Source organism: Nelumbo nucifera, chromosome 1, assembly GCF_055504915.1.
Source record: "Nelumbo nucifera cultivar China Antique chromosome 1, China Antique-T2T, whole genome shotgun sequence".
NCBI classification, from domain to species: domain Eukaryota; kingdom Viridiplantae; phylum Streptophyta; class Magnoliopsida; order Proteales; family Nelumbonaceae; genus Nelumbo; species Nelumbo nucifera.
This window is the reverse complement of record NC_142649.1, coordinates 81827456-81846438: the sequence shown is the minus strand read 5'-3', so window position 1 is coordinate 81846438 and position 18983 is coordinate 81827456. Positions and strand designations below refer to the sequence as shown.

Below are 18983 nucleotides of genomic sequence, written 5' to 3'. Positions count from 1 at the left end.
ATATACATGTATCTTCACACACACAGCCCAAGCCTGAGCCCAATCTGAGTGCACCAAATTTTCAAGGTGAATTGGGTTTGATTTAAGAAGATGAGCTTGACCTCGGTCTGGGCTCAGGCCTCAACCCAACTATTAGAAAAGGCATTAAGTCATTGTCTCCGTGAGAGTGAAATGAAGGTTTTTGCTTATGCCAAGTTTGGGAGTGCTTATTTGAAAAATTAGTGCTTATTTTGAGCTTCTCAAATTTTAGACTTATTTTTCAAATAATCAATTATTTTTTATTATTGGCGTGGTCCTAACTCGAAATAATTACTTATTCAAATAATCAATTATTTTTTAAGTATTCCCAAACTTGACCTTACTATTCAAAACCCAGAAGAGGTTTAGGTGATTGTCAGTTGTCAGATAATCCAAGGGGGGAGGTTTAACTGTTTAGCAAATTTTCCCATAAAAAAAGGGTCGACCCCAAGCCTGTATGGCTGTATCTTCTCAGGGACAAGGGATAGCTGCGCATTCATCTCTTCTCAATTCTCATTAAAAAAGCGAACTACTGATCAGTGAACGCTTGCATTCCGACCCTTCCCTTCTGTTCCCGTGGAGAACAAGAAAGGGAAGAGGATCTCGAAAAGAGAGGATGAAGCAGATGCCGATTTGTACTCCTGCTGAATCAGGGAGCAGCAGCAAAGCATGGATTGTGCATAGTTTGGTTGCCGGAGTTGCAATAGCAGCGGCAGTCGGAGCTCACTTCGTCTTCGCCAATCGTCTACTTGGACTTGGCAAATTCCGAAGCCGGGTTGTCGGAATAATACCGGCCCGCTACGCTTCCTCGCGATTTGAAGGCAAGCCCCTCGCTCAAATCCTCGGAAAGCCCATGATCCAGGTACCATTTCATTTTGTATACTCAGATCCCTTATTTTCGGTTCTATTTATACATTTTTTTGTTCTTGAGTTCTTAATCACTTTTTTTTTACTGAATTATATATATTTTTTTTCTGTTTCATCATGATTAAACCACATTCCAAGACAAGGTCAGCTTGGTATTGCATTGTGTTGTTTTTTCACTTTAATGCTGTAGCTGTTGACCTTCACTTCCTCACTTCCCTTTATTTGTTACAGATCTGGTTTTCGAATTTTTGTTTTTAAATTTTGTTGTTCTTTTCCAGTTCTATTGAATTGCCTTTGTGTCCATAATGCCTTTGGGGTCCGAGACCAACAATACTTAAAAGTAGAGCTGAATGAGGATTTTGGGCATTACAAATCTGCTTCTTGTGATGGATGCGTATATGCGGGTTGGTGTAAACCAGCAGCAGAGAAGGTGATATGTGGGTTGGTGTAACTTTGGAGGAGAAGCTCTGAGGCGTGAATTTTGAAATTGTATGTTTTGGAGTCTGATTCATGCTCCTTAAATAATTTGTGAAGAGGTATGAAGAAAAGGTAGGTGCTGGTTTAGAAAAGGCACCTTGAACAGTCACAATTTCAAACATTGTGACTGTTTAAAAAGTAGTTAACAGTTAGTGACTGTTAACTTTGAATTGTGCCTCTTGATCACACCCGATCGAATCGTGACCGTTGATCTCGCGCGTTGCGCGGTATCGAATCCCCATTTAATTTTCCAATGTGGGACAAGTTCAAAACTGAGTTTTGTAAGAGAAAAACTGATTTTTCAATCAAGTGTGCAGGTGCAATTTCTCATGTAATTGACCAATCAAACCCATTGGATTTAATCTCTTATGAGATTAAAATCCAACAATCTCCCACATTGATTGATCAATTACATAGTTCTCTCTCAATCCAAACTACTATGACACAATTATGCATACAAAAGGTGTTTATCAATTTAAACCTTTTGTTAGTATAGATATCTCAGAGCCTTGTCAAATTGGTGGTAAGACATTAAACCAATTACTCTCAAGACAGATCGGAGACACCCATACACACAAAAATGTCCAGTCTCTGCAAGAGTTTCAAGTTTTGCTCAGCACTGTTATGGCCATGTGCTTCTTTCCTGGTTTTATGAACAATCTCGAGAGCAAACCCAAACTCTCATGAGAAGCGGCACCACTTCTATGTTCACATAGGTGAAATTCCACTATGTGCTCTGTTATTTGACACATTTCAGAACTTCATTAAGAGTTTATCTCAACCTTTCATCATAACGGACAACACTGTTTATGTTGTGATGGGAAATTTCTCAATGTCAGTGCTAACAGTCACATTGCTGTAACTTGTTGTTACCCATTAAACTCAATACTGATGGTTTTTCAGTTCAGGTTGGGTTACCATTACAGGTGACTAAGTAAAGGGTTTTAATCCTATCTCTTTGGTTGTCATTCTTACCAATTCTCTGGCCAAGCCCTTGGTAAGAGGATCAGCCAAGTTTTTACTTGACCTCACATAGGTTATAGTGATGACTCTATCTTGAATCAGTTGCCTAACAAATTCATGTCTCAGACTTATATGTCTGGACTTACCATTGTAGGTACCACTGTAGGCCCTTGACAGAGTTGCCTCACTATCATAGTAAATGGAAATTGGAAGCATAGGACTAAGCCAAAGTTTTATATCCAATAATAAATTCCTAATCCATTCAGCCTCTTTTCTAACCGCTAAGGCTATGAATTCGGATTCCATGGTCGAGTGAGATATACAAGTTTGTCTCTTGGATGCCCAAGAGATTGCACCCCCACCAAGGACGAAAATTCATCCAGATGTGGACTTGTTATCTCCATTACCGGTAATCCAACTTGCATCAGTGTACCCTTCTAGTACAGCTGGATAATCACAGTAAAACAAGCCAAGTTCCAAGGTTCTCTTGAGATACTCAAGAACTCTCCCAATTGCCTTCTAGTGCTCTACACCGGGATTACTTGTAAACCGACTGAGTTTACTTACTGCAAATGCAATATCAGGTCTAGTACAAAGCATAGCATACATCAAGCTCCCTATTGCACTAGCATACTCAAGTTGTGCAATTGCTCTACCAGTATTTTCTACTAGCTTTATACTAGAATCATATGGCGTGTTATATTCTTTAAACCCTAAATGCTTAAATTTCTCAAGTACTTTCTCAATATAATGCGATTGGCTTAATGCATAGCCCCTACTATGTTTTTTAACTTTTATTCCCAAGATGGTATCTACTTCTCCTAAATCTTTCATCTTGAAGACAGAGGATAAGTAGTTTTTAGTTTCATTTATGCCCACCATATTTGTACCCACAATAAGCATATCATCAACATAAAGACACACAATTACTCTATAATTTTCAGTGAATTTTGAGTAGATGCATCTATCAGCACTATTATGTTTAAAACCAAAAGCTAGGATGCAAGAATCAAATTTCTCATGCCACTGTTTAGGTGCTTGTTTTAATCCATATAGTGATTTAACCAATTTACAGACTTTCTTCTCGTTTCCAGGAAGAACAAATCCTTCTGGTTGTTCCATATAAACCTCTTCATTTAAATCACCATTTAAGAAAGCGGTTTTAACATCCATTTGGTGAACAGATAAGTGATAAATGGATGCCAATTATGAGTGTTCTAATAGAAGTTGTTCTAGCCACTGGTGCATAGGTGTCAAAGTAATCAATCCCTTCCTTTTGACTAAATCCTTTGGCTACCAATCTAGTCTTAAAAATTTGTACAGTTCCATCAGTGTTGTATTTTCTTCTAAACACCCATTTACATTTTATTGGTTTTGATCCTGGAGGCAGGTCTACTAGTACCCATGTGTTATTTGACATTATTGAATCCATTTCATCATTTATAGCTTCCTTCCAAAAGGCAGCATCTCTAGAGGTCATGGCTTCACTGTAGGTTTTTGGATCATTTTCAATGTTTAGGACAATATGTATCTTATTTAAAATCTTCTCTCTATCAGTTGTAGGTGTTACAGTTGTGTCATTTCTTCTTTCAGTCTCATTATTATCAACAGGTATTGAGATCTGAGTTTCTCTTTCAGGTTCTCTGTCACTTTCTGTGGATTCATTTTATGTAGATTCAGAACACAGTTTATTTTCAAAGAATTCAACATCTCTGGTTTCAATTATTATGTTGGACTCTAAGTCTAGAAGCCTATAGGCCTTGCTATGTTCTGCATATCCGACAAACATATTTCTCTTATCTCTGAGTCCTAACTTGGTTCTTTTAGGATCTAGAACTCTATAATATGCTAAACACTCCCACACTTTTAGATATGTTAAATTAGGCTTTCTTCATGTCCATAATTCATATGGGCATTTGTTATTAACTCTAGAAACAATTCTGTTATGTAAATGGCAGGCTGTTAGGAGTGCTTCCCCCCACAGGTTTAAGGGTGCATTAGCTTTTAACAACATGCAGTTTATTATTTCTGTAAGTGTTCTATTTTTCCTTTCAGCCAGACCATTCTATTGAGGGGTATAGGGAGCAGAACACTGATGTATTATTCCAAATTCTTCACAGAAAGAATTAAACTCATTTTTAAAGTATTCAACACCCCTATCACTTCTAAGGATTTTAATTTTCTTTTCTACTTGATTTTCAACTTCAGTCTTATATAGTTTAAACATGTCAAAGGCTTCATCCTTAGTTCTCATAAGGTAGACATAGGTGTACCTAGAAAAGTCATCTATAAATGTTATGAAGTATCTCTTACCTCCTCTAGTTAATACACCATTGAGTTCACTGATGTCAGAATGGATTAGTTCTAGAAATTGAGAATTTCTCTCAACACTAGGGAAATGTTTCTTAGCCATTTTAGATTTTACACATATTTCACATATTTCAGTTCATTCATTACTGTAAGCAATTATACCAAGTTTGCTCATGTTCTTTATGGATTTAAAATTCAAGTGTGCTAGTCTATCATGCCATAAAGAGAAAGAATCAACAATATAAGCAGAAACTTTTCCTTCAGTAATACTTAATTTGAACATACCATTACAACCATATCCCTTTCCAATCAACATCCCATTCTTGGATAGGATTAGTTTGTCGGATTCAAAGACAACTTTGAATCCCCTCTTACAAACAAGATTTACTGAGACCAAGTTCTTTCTAATGTCAGGAACATGGAGAACATTCAGGAGAGTCAATGTCTTTTCGGAGGTGAAGTTCAACTCTACGCTACCTCTTCCAGCAACTTTGGCACATGTTTGGTTTCCCATCTGTACCTTCTGGCCATCAGTCACTTCTTTATATGTCTTGAACAAGGACTTGTCCTTGCAAACATGGACTGTGGCGCCTGAATCAAACCACCATCCAGAGGATGATTCTGTCATGTTGACTTCAATAATCATGGCCACTAGATTGTCTTCTACCATGTTTGCAGACTTGGTTCCGCCTTTGCGATGTCGGCAGACTCGGGCATAATGCCCCTTCTTTCTACAAACATAGCAGGATCCTTTCTTATTGTTGCTCTTTTTGAAGTTCCCATCCTTCTTCTTTACTTGTAATGCAGGGTTAGTGTTCTTTGATCCGTTTTCCACAAAATTAACCTTAGAGTTCAACATACCGGCCAAGGTTTTATCCCTACTGTCTCTAAACCGAGACTCTTCTTCAATACGAAGGTATTGCTGAATTTGCTCCAAGGTAAGTTCTTCAGCCTTGTGCAGAAGCTTCTTCCTGTAATCTTTCCAAGAGGGTGGAAGTTTGGCAATGATTGCTCCCACTTGGAAAGATTCAGGAATGATGATGTTAAGGGATCGAATTTTGTTGACTATCACCTGTAGTTCATGAACTTGCTCCAGTATGGGTTTATGGTCGTTCATGGTGAAGTCAAAGTATTCTGCAATAAGATACTTATTCGTATCTGCTTCTTGCACCTTGTATTTGAATTCCAGGGCTTTCCAGATTTATTTTGGAGATGCAAATTCCTTGTAAAAGTTGTAGAACCAGTCTGATAAGGCATTCAGTATGTGTCATCGGCACAGAAGTGTGAGCAAAGTGTGCCTCTAAAGCGCCGCATGCGCGCGCGTTGCGCGGTATCGAATCCCCATACTCTCCTCTACTAATTCTAAGGAGTGTAAATCAACTCCTATTGAAATACTAAAAACAAAACTTATAATTTTCCAATGTGGGACAAGTTCAAAAATGGGTTTTGTAAGAGAAAAACTGATTTTTCAATTAAGTGTGTAGGTGCAATTTCTTATGTAATTGACCAATCAAACCCATTGGATTTAATCTCTTATGAGATTAAAATCCAACAGAAGGTTTAACATGGTTCGGTTCGGTAGCCTATATACGTGAAATGGGAGATCAGCCATTAAGAAAACTAGAATAGGATACAAAACTTGCAGCTCAGATCTCTCCCCTCAGTGATTATCAAAAAATGGAAAATCTCTCTCCTCACTCTCTGAACCCTTTTCTGCCCGATCAACGGGCTCAAATAAGCCTGAGAGTTAACTATTTCAAAATTGCAACCAGGCCATTTTTTTCTCATAAATACACGACCCCAAACACAACCTTATCTCCTTACAGTTTGGTACATAAAATATGATTGTTGACTTTTCTTTCACTTTACTAAGGAAGTATTTATAATTCTGAGGTGAAATTTAAGTGGAGACTTTTACTGCAACTTCAATTTTTTGCGTAGTGTGCATTAATGAGAGAAAGCTGTCTCAGTTTTTTTTAATCTTGTATGCTCACGTACAAGTTAGGGAAATATGAAAATCATAGGAAAATGACAATGGTTGTATAGAATCCATGGATTGCTGAATTGTAAAATGTAAAAGGTAAATCAAAACCATACTTGAGTAACTGGATTTTTATGGGAAGCAATGAAAGTAAAAGAAAATAAAAAATCTAGGAGGTCAATCTGTTGCATGATATGTAGAAATTCAGTTGTGAGTGGTAGGGAATGTCTAGATACTGACATTTAGCTGCCTAGGAAGTTAGATACATTGATCTCATTAATGGGTATCCATTTGGGTACTTCTGAATTCTGAAGCATTGAAAACTAGACCAGGATGTTTCAGGGTGTTTCAGAATTTACAGAAAATATTTTTCAGTTCTGTGTCACTCATTTGGAAAGGTTATGCTTAGCCACGGTTATCAGTTGCACATAGCTTTTCAAATTACATGACCACAAAGTTTAATTCCAGATGAGTTCAAAGGAGATTTATGGACCATTTGCTTTAAGCTACGTAACTTAACCTACTAAAACTGGATTTACTCAGACGAGGGAGAATAGGAGAAAAATGGTCTGGCCAGGTTAAATATGCTTTACTTTTTTCATCATTTTGGAATAGATTTTCAATGTACATTTCTTCTCTAAGCATTTTCATGATATTAAGTTTTGTGCATGCTATCACAAAAAAAAAAAAAGAGTTTTGAATTTCCCATATCTTCAATGATTTACTTTAGTTGCTTCTTTACAGAGAACATGGGAAAGAGCAAAGCTGGCAACGACGTTGGACCACATAGGTATGCTTGCTGAGAAAGGAAGATCCATGTCCACCCCCCCAGTCTGTGTGTGTATTTGCGTTTGTTGGTTTAACCTTTTTTTTTTCTGAAACTAGTTGTGGCAACGGATGATGAAAGGATTGCAGAATGCTGTCGGGGATTTGGAGCTGATGTCATAATGACTTCGGAATCTTGCCGAAATGGTAGAGTCTTGTGTGTACACTTTGTAAAATTTCTTTAGAATTGTTTGTAATGTTAGTTCCATTTGCAGGCACAGAGCGCTGTAATGAGGCACTCCAAAAGCTTGAGAAGAAGTATGATATTGTTGTCAATATTCAAGGGGATGAGCCTCTTATTGAACCTGAGATAATAGATGGGGTCGTCAAAGCTCTACAGGTAGTTATTTTTTCTGGTATTATGATGGTTTCTTGAGGACTTGTGATGCCTAATCTTATTAGACAATGTTTGGCTTCTTTCTATGGTAGGCTGTAAATGTTGCACTTGCACCCCATGTATGCAAGATTTAAAGCTTACTGTACAGTAGTCGTGGGGTGCAACACTAATAACTTGATTGTGCAAGATGTATAACCTTACAGTGCTTGCACAGTACCAGTACCACAAAACAACGTTTCTGTGATGTTGGAGTGCTTATTAATTATAGTCAAAAAGGGAAGATAATATTGTTCTGTCTTACATTCAAATATGAGACACATGGCATCTATAAAGTCCTAAATCTTTTGATCTTCTCTTAGACTTCATAATCTCCCAGGATATTGTCATTTCTGAAATCATTCTATCAACTTCTTCTGTTTCTTTGGTGATCCACTCCTCTAAGATGTGCCAGCTCATCTGGGCATGAAATTTGTTTTTTCCCCTTTCCTTTCAGAAGCCCAAAGTTATATGACTCGTTACCTAGTGTGCATACATCAAGCAAATTATATTTCCAATTCTTGTTTAGGTAAAGGAATCTTCTCTTCAGGTCAGGAGTGTACTTTGTTGTTTTCTAATTTTAATTTAAACCGATCGAGGTATATAATGATTTTTACAGGGAGCACCTGATGCAGTCTTTAGTACTGCTGTTACATCTTTGAAACCTGAAGATGCATCTGATCCAAATCGAGTGAAATGTGTGGTGGATAATCATGGTTATGCAATATATTTTTCAAGGGGATTGATTCCTTATAACAAGTGAGTCTACCTTGTATGCTTGGTATTGGTTGCAAATTACAATGATGCATAGTGTCCTTTACAGCTCAGTATCATCTGTGTATTTATCCATGTCTCTGAACATTTGACAGGTCTGGCAAATTAAATCCAAAATTTCCTTATTTACTTCATCTTGGTATCCAGGTATCATAGTAAATGTTCTTTTCAAATGCCTTTTTGTTTTAACCTGTTTTTAAAGTAATCTGTTTCTGCATAGTTATGTACATTACATTGATTACATTCTGGAGTCACCGCTTGCCTGCTGCTAATGCTGCTTATCATGTGTACCAGAGCTATGATTCTAAATTTTTAAAGATATATCCAGAACTTCCACCTACACCATTACAACTAGAAGAAGATTTAGAGCAGCTCAAAGTTCTTGAAAATGGATACAAGATGAAGGTATTTTTGAATTTTCAGAAATTCTTGATTGACTTTTTTTATTCACATTTTTTTTAATTAATTTAATGTGGCAAAGCTTTCATTATAATACCTAGCTTTAAGTTGCATACTTATGCATTAAAAATTTACATCCAGAACAGCTTTTTTTGCTCATACTTGACGAGGTGCTTATCTGTAATCTTAGACAAGGAAACCCCAGTATCAACTTTGACCATGAAGACATTCTCGAGTATATAGGACCCTAGGAAATACCATAGGTTCCATTAAATTCTTTTTGGTAAGCAGGTTTCATTTAATTAAACTGATGACCTTCTAAGAAGGCCAAACCTCCCATTAAAATATGATCTATAGTTTTATTACTGAACCTGATGGTCCTGATTAAAAGGCAGACCTATACCTATTAACCCACAGAAACACACACAAAGACACATAGCCACATATTGCAAATATTTTATGAGAATTACAAAATTTTGCAAGTAATTATCTTAAAAGATGGATTTTCACTCTTAAAAGCGAAGCCATTTCCGAATGTTTCTGAACTTTTTTTTTATATTGCCACCTAATGTTTCTGAACAATTTGAGTCATTCACAGGTTATCCCAGGCTTCTCATGTAGAGGAATGATTTTTGATATAAGATTAAAGAGGCAATAAAGTTAACTATGAGATATAATATTAAAGTTGGCATCTAATCTTTCTGTATCCCATAACTCACATGCATTTACTGCTGCTGTCGTTTTCTAGTAAACTAGTGATGTCATTGAAAACCAAGATCTTTCGAAAGGTCTATATGAACATTTTTACTATATATAAAATCGATACTTGTCTTGGCCACAACCATCTTGTCCATCCTGTAAGCTTTGTGGCTGTGGGCAGCTCTGTGACAGATTGGGTGCTGATCCTACCAGATTTTAGACAGCTAGAAAAGGTGGACCTTGGAAATAGGTTAGGGGAGGTCCTGGGTTTTCAAATACGTAATGTGGAGTTTGTTCATCAGTCTTAAGTTGGTCTGTGTAATCGGGTGACAACTTGCCACCCTTATTATTATTATTATTATTATTATTTGATGAATGAACTTGCCACCCTTGTATAGTTGTATGTAATCTCTTTTTGTTTCTTTAATAAAATTTCTTATTTACTTATAAAAAAATACTTGTCTTGGCTTCATGTCCAGACCTCTCCCCACTCAAAGTCCTTGACAATAGATATAAGCCTTTTTTTTAGTTCCTAGCAACCATAATTGCATAAGAGGATGGTATTCTATACTGATACTCCCACGTCCTTTTTACTCTCAGTCATGATTTTATGGCTGTTACTAGAAGATTTATGACTGTTACATTACCTTTTCCTCAAAAAAAAAAAAAAAATCCTTGCAGGTGATCAAGGTGGACCACGATGCTCATGGTGTGGATGCTCCAGAAGATGTTGAGAAGATAGAAGCTCTAATGCGCGAGAGGAACTTATCTTAGTTCATGGCAATTAAATCATTGACCACAAGGAAAGGAGCCAATAAGGACCTCAAAAGAAGGTCTAGCCTTGTGTGTTTTCTTTATCCCCACGATGACAAGAGTCAAGGTTCCTTACTGTACCAGATTCAGAACTGATACATGAGTGTGAGTTTTTGTTTTTGTTGTTTGTTACTTATCCAATTTTTTACTGGGTTTTGTTATTGTAGAATTGAAAGCTAAAACGATAATAAATGGAAAAAAGAAAACAGAAACTTTGATGTTTGATGTTCTAGGCTTCTAGAAAACAAGCTTAAACAGTCAGTCAGTCAATGTGAACATTCTCAGTTAATCCTTCACCACATCTCCCATGCCTAAGTTCCTCCAACACCCTCCTTCCATGAATTTGTTTTGACAGGCTCTAACAGTTCCCTGTTCCCCACAAACTGGTCATACTATGGTGTACTTACCATTTACACTATGGATTTTAAACCTTGTCTCCCTGGATGAAATGTGCCAGCACCTGATCGATGGATAGGCGGCCATCCACATGAATCTTGAGGTAAAAGGAATTATTTGAAGGATTTGAAGCCAAAGGCTCAGTATGTTTGCAGCATAAATTTCATTTGCATGGTATGGATGATGGGAGTTCAAATAGGCTGAGTGTAAACTCTAGTTACAGAAGAGATGGATGCAAAAACTATATCCAGTTGAAATTTGCACTACAAAACAGAGCCAAAGAGCTTAAAAAGAAAAAAAAATGGAATTCAATGTATGCGTTATGGATGGGTCGTTCATGGATGGTAAAATGTTTTTTTTTTTTAACTGTAATAGTGTAATGTAAAGTATTTCATTAAATCAAAAAGCCAACAAAGAACCCTTGTACAATGAGAAACTGAAAAGAGGATATACAATTCTGCTCCCTACAACCCAATGCCCAAAACAATTAACATTTTCTTACAAAATGAAATTCCAAATCAAAGAAAGAACTGGGATGTCTATTTCTAAACAACGGGTGAACTGCCCAATCTGGGCTCTCACAACATTGGCTGCAGGCTCAATTGAATGGTGTTTATCCCGCGACTTCAGTTGCAGTGTGAATCGTAGTTTGCTTGCCGCCTTGCCCAAAGATACATACGGGAAATAGAAAGTTTGGCAATTGTAAGCTATTTGACCAAGATTACAGACTGAACAACTGAATATTTGCATATTGTGTCGTGCTGGGCAACTAGGAATCACCAAATCTCTCGTAAAGCAAATGAGATGTTGACTAATGAAGGAAGAAAAAAATCCAGCAGAATAAAGGGTTAGCCATGGAAGAAACTACTTTATTACATAGCCAGCCTTAAGAGTGGATATGTATGAGAATTTGCAGACAGGTGCAACTTGGGGCGGGTTGGGTTGAGCATTTTTTAAATTTTGAATGGGTCCAAACCTTAGAGAAAAGATTATGGATGTAGTACAAAATTATTAGAATTTGTTATACAGAAATGGTGATCCTGATATAACATAGCAATAAGCCAAACAACCAATACCATGGCTCACCAAGATTACAGGACTGAAGATGACTCACTCTTTGAGGACCCACTCTTGCTCACAGCCATGGAAGCACCCAACAGGACCATGCAGCTGAAGTTAACTTCATGAATTGTTTGATCCTTTTACCCCAGGACAAACATGTGATGAAAACTAATCAGTTAAAAGCGTTCCCTTTCCACTCATTATAGCTTTACTTTCTACTCACCTGCTTTCCTAGCACCAACTACTAGAATACCTTTGAGTTTTGGGCCATCTGATTTTGAGACAGTTTATATACACTGTTCTTTTGCATGCCAAATTCAGCAACATTTAAGAAAACTCTAGTAATTATAAACATGACCACTGTACATATGAGCCGTCATATTCAAGGACTGAAGCATTGCTTCTCCATTTTTGTTAAAGACAAACACAGAAATTCCACCATTGTTCACATCAATTGCACGGAACCTGGGACATCAGTAACTACAATTAGACAGCTAAAGTTCAGAGTAAATATGGCACTTATTCTAAAATGAAAGCTTACAGGAAATTTATTTCCAAAGGATTTAAGGGTACATGAAATGCTAGGCCCAAAATTCCAAGTAAAAATGATTTTGTCCAGCTAATCTTGAAATGCAATATTTACAAATAAAAATTGACATTTTCATCTCTTTGACTGAACATTTTTCTGGTACACCTTACCAAGCAATTTATCAACACGGGGGGACCTAAAACCATCCATTGATTGGTTCCACCTTGAATATGCAGTTTAGGAAACCCAGGCACCTTCGTATAGGGAGAGTCTCTAGGGACAGATATGGAGCAGTGTTTTAAAAGGCATGGGAGGCGTACGCCTGGATGTCACGGGGGTAGTTCTACAGCGGAAGAAACCCGTGCGGCGTCCTGGCCAAGGCAGGCCAGGACAAGCCTTTATGCGCTTAGAGGCTAGGAGTTGCCCGATGGGATGGCTCCACCAAAGTCAGTAGCACTGGATCATGACCTCAAGTCCAATGGCCGGGGCACTCTCCTGGCTCAGACCGGTCCATGGGAGGCGCCGCTTACGTGCTAAAGGGGGACAACCATAATGGAAGGCAACCATGCGCCGATGAGGTGACTTGGCACCGATGTGAAGGGTCTCCTGTATGCCGATGATGACAGGCACCTGTGTGCCATGAAGATAGGCAACCGCTTGGGCCGAAACACACCCGTGCGCTAGGGGCAACGGGATAGCTCAATCAGCTTGGGCAAGGGGCTGGCGAGGTGAAGGGACATGCTTGAGCCAGGCCCGCATGCCAAGCCTCCCTTGAGTATCGGTAGCGCAGTGCCGGTCCAACACTGTCCCCATGAGCAAGTGTGCGCCCATGAGGAACCTTGGTAGCCATGCTAGTCGTTAACCAGGGCCGCCCCGCAAGGGCATGAAGGTCTAGGAGTGCCAAGGTTAGGCACCCAAGGAGGTCGATCATCCCTCCTCAAAGAGTACGTTAAGCTTTTGGTGGTCTGCCTAAAGATGACATCAGTTCTCCCAAAAATCTTACAGGCGAAAATGACGGGAATGTCCCTAACGTAAGCCTGCCAAGCGTAGGCAAGGCTAAGCCTGTGCTGAACCGTCACATGGAGGCGCACCTCCAGGCGAGGCACTCCCAAAACGCCCTGAGGCATATGCCAGAGGCGCGCCTCCAGGCAAGGCACTCTGCTTCGGCGAGCTCGCTCACCTCCGCTTCAACAAGACCCCCCCTTTCAACTAATGTTATGCATCTTTATTCTTCTTAATATAAAAGATTTTATTAAAAATAAAGAAAAAATGAGATCCCCCTTTCTCTTCATCCTCCTCCTAACCCCCTCCTCTTAAGGAGGCGTAAGCTTCCTTGTGTTTGGGAGGCTTACACCTCTTGCGTTCTGAACTACGCCTCACACCTCTAAGTAGTGGAATGCCTCATGTCACGCCTCCACGCTTTAAAACATTATGGAGTAATACTTAAGAGTGTTTTCAGGGCCAATAGGAGTGGTCAACTCTACTAGAGCAGAATTGCTTGCAGTTCTACAAGGTTTAACTCTGGGAAAGCAACTGGATTATAGGAATCTATTGTAGAAGGTGATTCAAGGACTGGTTAAGAGGAAATAAGCAACCAGAATGGGCTTATAGGAATGGGATGAAGGAAATTTCAGCATTTAATCCTTGGGAATGGAGATCACCTTTACTTGGATTCAGAGATCTGCAAACAACTTTGCCAACTCAATGGCAAAACAAGGGGCTAGTAGAACAAGCCTTTTTTGGGGAAGTGTAACTTAATAATGTAAAGAACAGGGGCCGGTTAGTTCAGTCAGGACAATCTGATTGAACAATATACTGTACATAATTTTACTTCTTAATCAATAAAACTTGACACAGCTACAATAAAAAATACCATATTATGGCTTGGCTAATATAGTTATTAAAATAAATTGAAAACTCATAATGCTCCTAAATTGGTGGGATAATGGTTGTTATAATGAAATAACAGTCATTATTCACAGACATACTGCAATGGATATACCAGCCACTATTTAAACTTTAAACCATGCATAAAATCACCTCTCTGGCTCAAGTCCAAGGGCTGTGCATATTAGTGCTCTCAACATTGACTTGTGTGTGACAACCAAAAAACTTTCTCCCTGAAAAAAGAGCGAGTAAACAAGATCAGCAAAAATTATAATGCTTTAGATAAAAAAGGGGAGAAAAACACATCTTTTTTATATGTGGAAGAAAACAAATCATGGAAAGAACTTACAGGTGTAAACAATATTTCCCTCCATGCATGTTGTGCCCTTCCCCATAGTTCTTGGATAGGGTAGACACCATTCACACAAAAATTAGCAGGATCTTCCCTCCATGTTGTATATTCCTTTGGATATCTCTTCCTAGCATCCACTGCCTCCAAATTCTGAATGTGATTAAGAGGGGTAGTGCATATATAATTAAAAAGAAAAAGGATGATGATCAAGTTTAATGCAACAGAAACACAGACCATTTCTCATCCCCTCTAGATAGAAAAGGTGAGCCTCTTTAAGTGAGTCAAGGAAAACCAGTGGCTCTTCCCTCCCTTGCCACATAAGTTCAGCAGTGGTCTGCATTAAATACCAAACTAAAATCAACCACCAAAGCAAAACCTTACATGAAGTTTTCTTTAATATTTATTTAATTGAATTATCCAAACCTTTGCACGAGAAATAGGACTAGAGAAACACTGGTCAAAGCATATATCGGCTAAGGCTCTCCTGCATTTCTCTGCTTGTCTGGCTCCAATTTCTGTTAATATGGACAAGTCCGAGCTTCCCTGAAGGGAAAAGTAACAACTAAACTAACCGTTATGAAAGTTGTAATAAAGATGTAGCCATTCAACAGGCCAAGTATGAAAACAAACTTGAGGATAAGAGGTCCTGAATATATATCCTTAAAACTTCATCTTTTGGAAGAACAGAGGAAAAGTTTCTAAAATAAATAGAAAGTAGTTCCCTGATTTTAAACTAAGCAGCTTTTCAATTGCCATCTGTGATGCTTTGATATAAGAAATGTTAATTGGTAAGTTAGTTCATTTCTAACATAAATGGTCTTTATTGCATTCCCATTTGTTGGAAAGAAGTTGTAGTATTGCAATAATTAATTACTTTTATCTCCTTTTTTTCACACTTTTATGTGTTAATCTAACAACTTAAGGATGGCTTGTATAAATGTCACTGCTGTTAAAATCTTAATGTTCATAATTTGAAACCAGGGATTCAAATGCAATCTTAAACCTAAATGACAGGAAGCTTATGTCCAAATCCTGTGTTAGTGTAAGTTAACAGTTTTCCATCTACTTTACCCTGTATACTAAAACTTATTGTCCCAAAAAGGAACACACTTTTGTTGCAATATATGGTTGCATTAAAGAAACTAGGTAGAAAAAATTGGATATCATCAAAAGCACCAGCTTAACACATCTTTCATTTCTATAGGGGCATATTACATGCAAAATGACATCCACATATAAATTGAATCCCCTGTTCTTCCATACAAGGAACAAAAAATATATTTTTAAAAGAACCTAAATACAATGAGAACATGGCATTTGTGAAGTCCTTGAGGTACCATGTTTGAGATTGACAATGACCAATCTTTTCTAAATAAAAAAAAAAAAAATTGTATTCCTAGTCATCTAATTTCTAGATTTAGCTTCCTATCAAGATAGTGTTCACCTCAAAAGACTTTTGCCATCTGTGAAGGAAACAAAAGAAAATTAAAATATGTTTCTAATTCATCTATTAAACATTTTAAGTTGAGAAAAACTAGCTGGCATTGACAGAAAATGATAGAAAGTGCAGAGGACCTATAGGTGAAGGGAACAAGAAGAACTCTGAGGATAGTAAAATCTGAGGAAGGGAACAAAAGGAAAGCTCTAATTTTATCTATTGAACAACAGAAAAGGATATAACTCAGATAGCTGCATTATAGGCAATTTGGGCATTTCTGGTGTCGGTGGGGACTATAGAAAGAACAAATGGGGATATCATTTTAAAGGTATTCAAGACCTATAGGTGAAGAGAATGCAAAAATAGCAGAATTGGCTGGATGCCTTCAGCTAGGATGAACCTTGGATGTATAGACATATCATTAGAGAGGCAATGTAAATGGGTTGCAGGATTTTTTCTAATTAGTAATTTGGCTCACAAAAAGAATAGCTTTTTCAACTGAATTTAAAGATCTGCTAATGCCATGATGACCTTACTCAAGGAGTAGATAGAGAATTTCTCTTTCAGGAGGTTTTGAATTTGGGCTAATTATGCTAGTCAGTTTTTTTGTTGTAAAATTTTTATTCTATATGGTTGCCAGTGCTGGGTGCTGTTTTGTATCGCCCCATCCTCTCTTTTTTTTTTTTTTTTGATAGGACGTCCCCAGAAATCCAAACAATTAATAAAAACCAAAGGTCTAGGAAGGTTTTCTACAGTTACATTGCCCCCACCTATTTCTTTGATGCAATGGGTTATTTCTACTATTATATTACATAAATAATTATTCTATAATCTGTCGTTAATAAAAAGAAAAAAAATGCAGAGGACTGCAAACTCTAGAACAATAATAATCTCAGGCCTCAGATTATGTTATCTGCCACAATATATTTTCTTTGGTTCAATATCTAGAAAATATTAAAAAGCTACAAACCTGAACCCTGCTTTCTTCATTCCAAGTGCTAAGACCATGCCTTACAAGGGTCACCTTCTTTGGTGAAGACATCAATTCATGGATAAGTGACCTTGTTGCTTGTTTGAAATCATATGCACCACCAGTCACAGAACCATCTTTATCAAGTGTTTCTGTTACATGTACATAATTAAAACAATTTCAGATCCAAGGTTCAGTAACACCTGACTAGTTTTTTTTTTTTTTCTTTATCAAGACAAAGATGGAAAATAATTGTCTACAGTTCTAGATAATGAAACATTAGGAAAGAAGATGAAGTTTACAGACGAAACAGAAGGCACAAGAAAATGTATAGAGATGCCCTTCAATAATGAATATCCAAATTTAAGTTCTTCCTACAGTTTCTGATCTGTTCCTTCAGTCCATGCTTCCCAATTCCAATTGTTGTTATTGCAATCCACATGGGACAACAGTTCCTGTTGCATCTATATAGAAATGCTCGGATCTCTAAGTTAGATTGAAAAAGTTAAACTGAAGAATTTTGTTATATGGTACGGTGAAATTGAAACAATGTTACTTAAGAATTGACTGGGACATTGATGTGCTACATTTAAGCTCAATTGAGCACATAAATAAATACTTTATAATAGCCACTTTTTTGGAATTAAACGAGCAAATAAAAATAACCATTAATTTAATTAACTTCAAGAGCTGAAAATCTGTAAGACCAATTATGCCTTTTCTATTACATATCCAAGCTGCTAATTGCAAAATTAACTTTTTTTATAAATAATAATTGAATACTTAATTTTCAGCTACAATATCTAAAAGTTTCCAATAAAATACACCAAAAGAAAGGCCAATTTGGTTCTCAAGTCATTCTCTACGAAATCAAAACTAGGATACAATTTAGCTATACTGCAAAAGATGTGTTATGTGTAGCTTTAGATAGCAAGACCGCTTTGTTCTCAACGATTATTGAGGTACAGAGCCCATTTAACATTTCTAGTTGAGAACTCTCAACTGGGTCTATCTCAAATAACCATTCAAGCACGCCATTTATTCAAACACACTCTAATATTCTAGTCTTTCAAATTACTCACTTTTTTCTTTAATGGATTGGTGACTGCTTTGTGGGTAGTTTGAATTCCCGATTCCATATACAGATAAGTTCTCTATTTTCTTTTTCAATTAATAGGTTAGACATTCCATTTCATGGCTAATTTCAATTCTGGAATCAATGAACACATAAAGTCGATCATGTCCAAAAGAAGTAAGAAGACATGAAAGGAAGAGATACTGAAAATCACCAGCAGTTAAAGAGACGTGTGGAGCAGAAGATGAAGACCGAACTCGAAAGGTGCTCAATCTTCGCCGCGGGAGACTGCGAAGACGACCATCCCCGACGAGATACGATCCGAAGGAGGAGTTCGCGATAAGAAACGCGCTCCCACCCATATCTGACAGCGGAACTAGTTCCAGGCTTCTAGCTCCAAGTTTCCCAATTCCTAATCCTATCTACGGAACCAGCATCTATGAGAAATATCTAGGATGTGAACCAGACAATGGTGGGTGATCAACAATCAAGACCGTCGGATTTTGATATTTTGATGGGAGAGATGAGTGGTGATGCTCAGGCTAAGCCCGATTAAAGAATAAAGAATTGGTAGCCATTAATTTGGGCAATTGGAATCGTCTGAAGAAGATCCTGATAATGATTCTGAAATGCTTAAAAAATAAAAAGTTAAAATTGCGGAGATACAGGAAGTACAAAAAACTGAAAAATGCCTCTATTATTGACTTGGTCCAAAAACCATTATTCGGGTCAAACGGATGGAAGATTCGAGTCATTCGACGATTTGGATCAACAC

The 18983-nt window shown here is 37.5% G+C and overlaps 2 protein-coding genes across 3 annotated transcripts; one reads left to right on the top strand and one right to left on the bottom strand.

Annotated features, from left to right (window-relative positions):
• Window positions 1-415: 415 nt before the first annotated feature.
• On the top strand, window positions 416-10724 carry LOC104587137 (3-deoxy-manno-octulosonate cytidylyltransferase, mitochondrial-like). The gene is made up of 8 exons (XM_010244610.3): window positions 416-880; window positions 7361-7406; window positions 7502-7588; window positions 7657-7781; window positions 8434-8573; window positions 8684-8735; window positions 8883-8993; window positions 10368-10724. Exons 1-8 carry the CDS (start codon window positions 635-637, stop codon window positions 10458-10460), a joined length of 900 nt encoding a protein of 299 aa, XP_010242912.1. The 5' UTR covers window positions 416-634; the 3' UTR covers window positions 10461-10724.
• A 667-nt stretch (window positions 10725-11391) lies between these two features.
• On the bottom strand, window positions 11392-18674 carry LOC104587139 (putative 2-carboxy-D-arabinitol-1-phosphatase). 2 transcript variants are annotated; one of them, XM_088886848.1, is made up of 7 exons: window positions 18423-18674; window positions 17134-17285; window positions 15149-15268; window positions 14960-15059; window positions 14723-14862; window positions 14527-14606; window positions 11392-11555 (listed from the first exon to the last, which is right to left on the bottom strand). In XM_088886848.1, exons 1-7 carry the CDS (start codon window positions 18568-18570, stop codon window positions 11522-11524), a joined length of 774 nt encoding a protein of 257 aa, XP_088742974.1. In that variant the 5' UTR covers window positions 18571-18674; the 3' UTR covers window positions 11392-11521. The 2 variants fall into 2 exon arrangements, with proteins under 2 accessions (XP_088742974.1, XP_010242913.1); XM_010244611.3 differs by lacking the exon at window positions 11392-11555 and adding an exon at window positions 11873-12422 and having other exon boundaries at window positions 18423-18671.
• Window positions 18675-18983: the final 309 nt, after the last annotated feature.

Bases quoted from the DNA above. Each gene is read 5' to 3' on its own strand.
- LOC104587137 (XM_010244610.3), top strand. From the start codon at position 635: ATGAAGCAGATGCCGATTTGTACTCCTGCTGAATCAGGGAGCAGCAGC. The intron at 7,407-7,501 runs GTATGCTTGCTG...TTCTGAAACTAG, and splicing joins AACGACGTTGGACCACATAG to TTGTGGCAACGGATGATGAA. The intron at 8,994-10,367 runs GTATTTTTGAAT...AAATCCTTGCAG, and splicing joins AAAATGGATACAAGATGAAG to GTGATCAAGGTGGACCACGA.
- LOC104587139 (XM_010244611.3), bottom strand. From the start codon at position 18,570: ATGGGTGGGAGCGCGTTTCTTATCGCGAACTCCTCCTTCGGATCGTAT. The intron at 15,060-15,148 runs GTTTGGATAATT...TATTTAATGCAG, and splicing joins GTCCTATTTCTCGTGCAAAG to ACCACTGCTGAACTTATGTG. The intron at 14,607-14,722 runs GTAAGTTCTTTC...CTCTTTTTTCAG, and splicing joins GGGAAATATTGTTTACACCT to GGAGAAAGTTTTTTGGTTGT.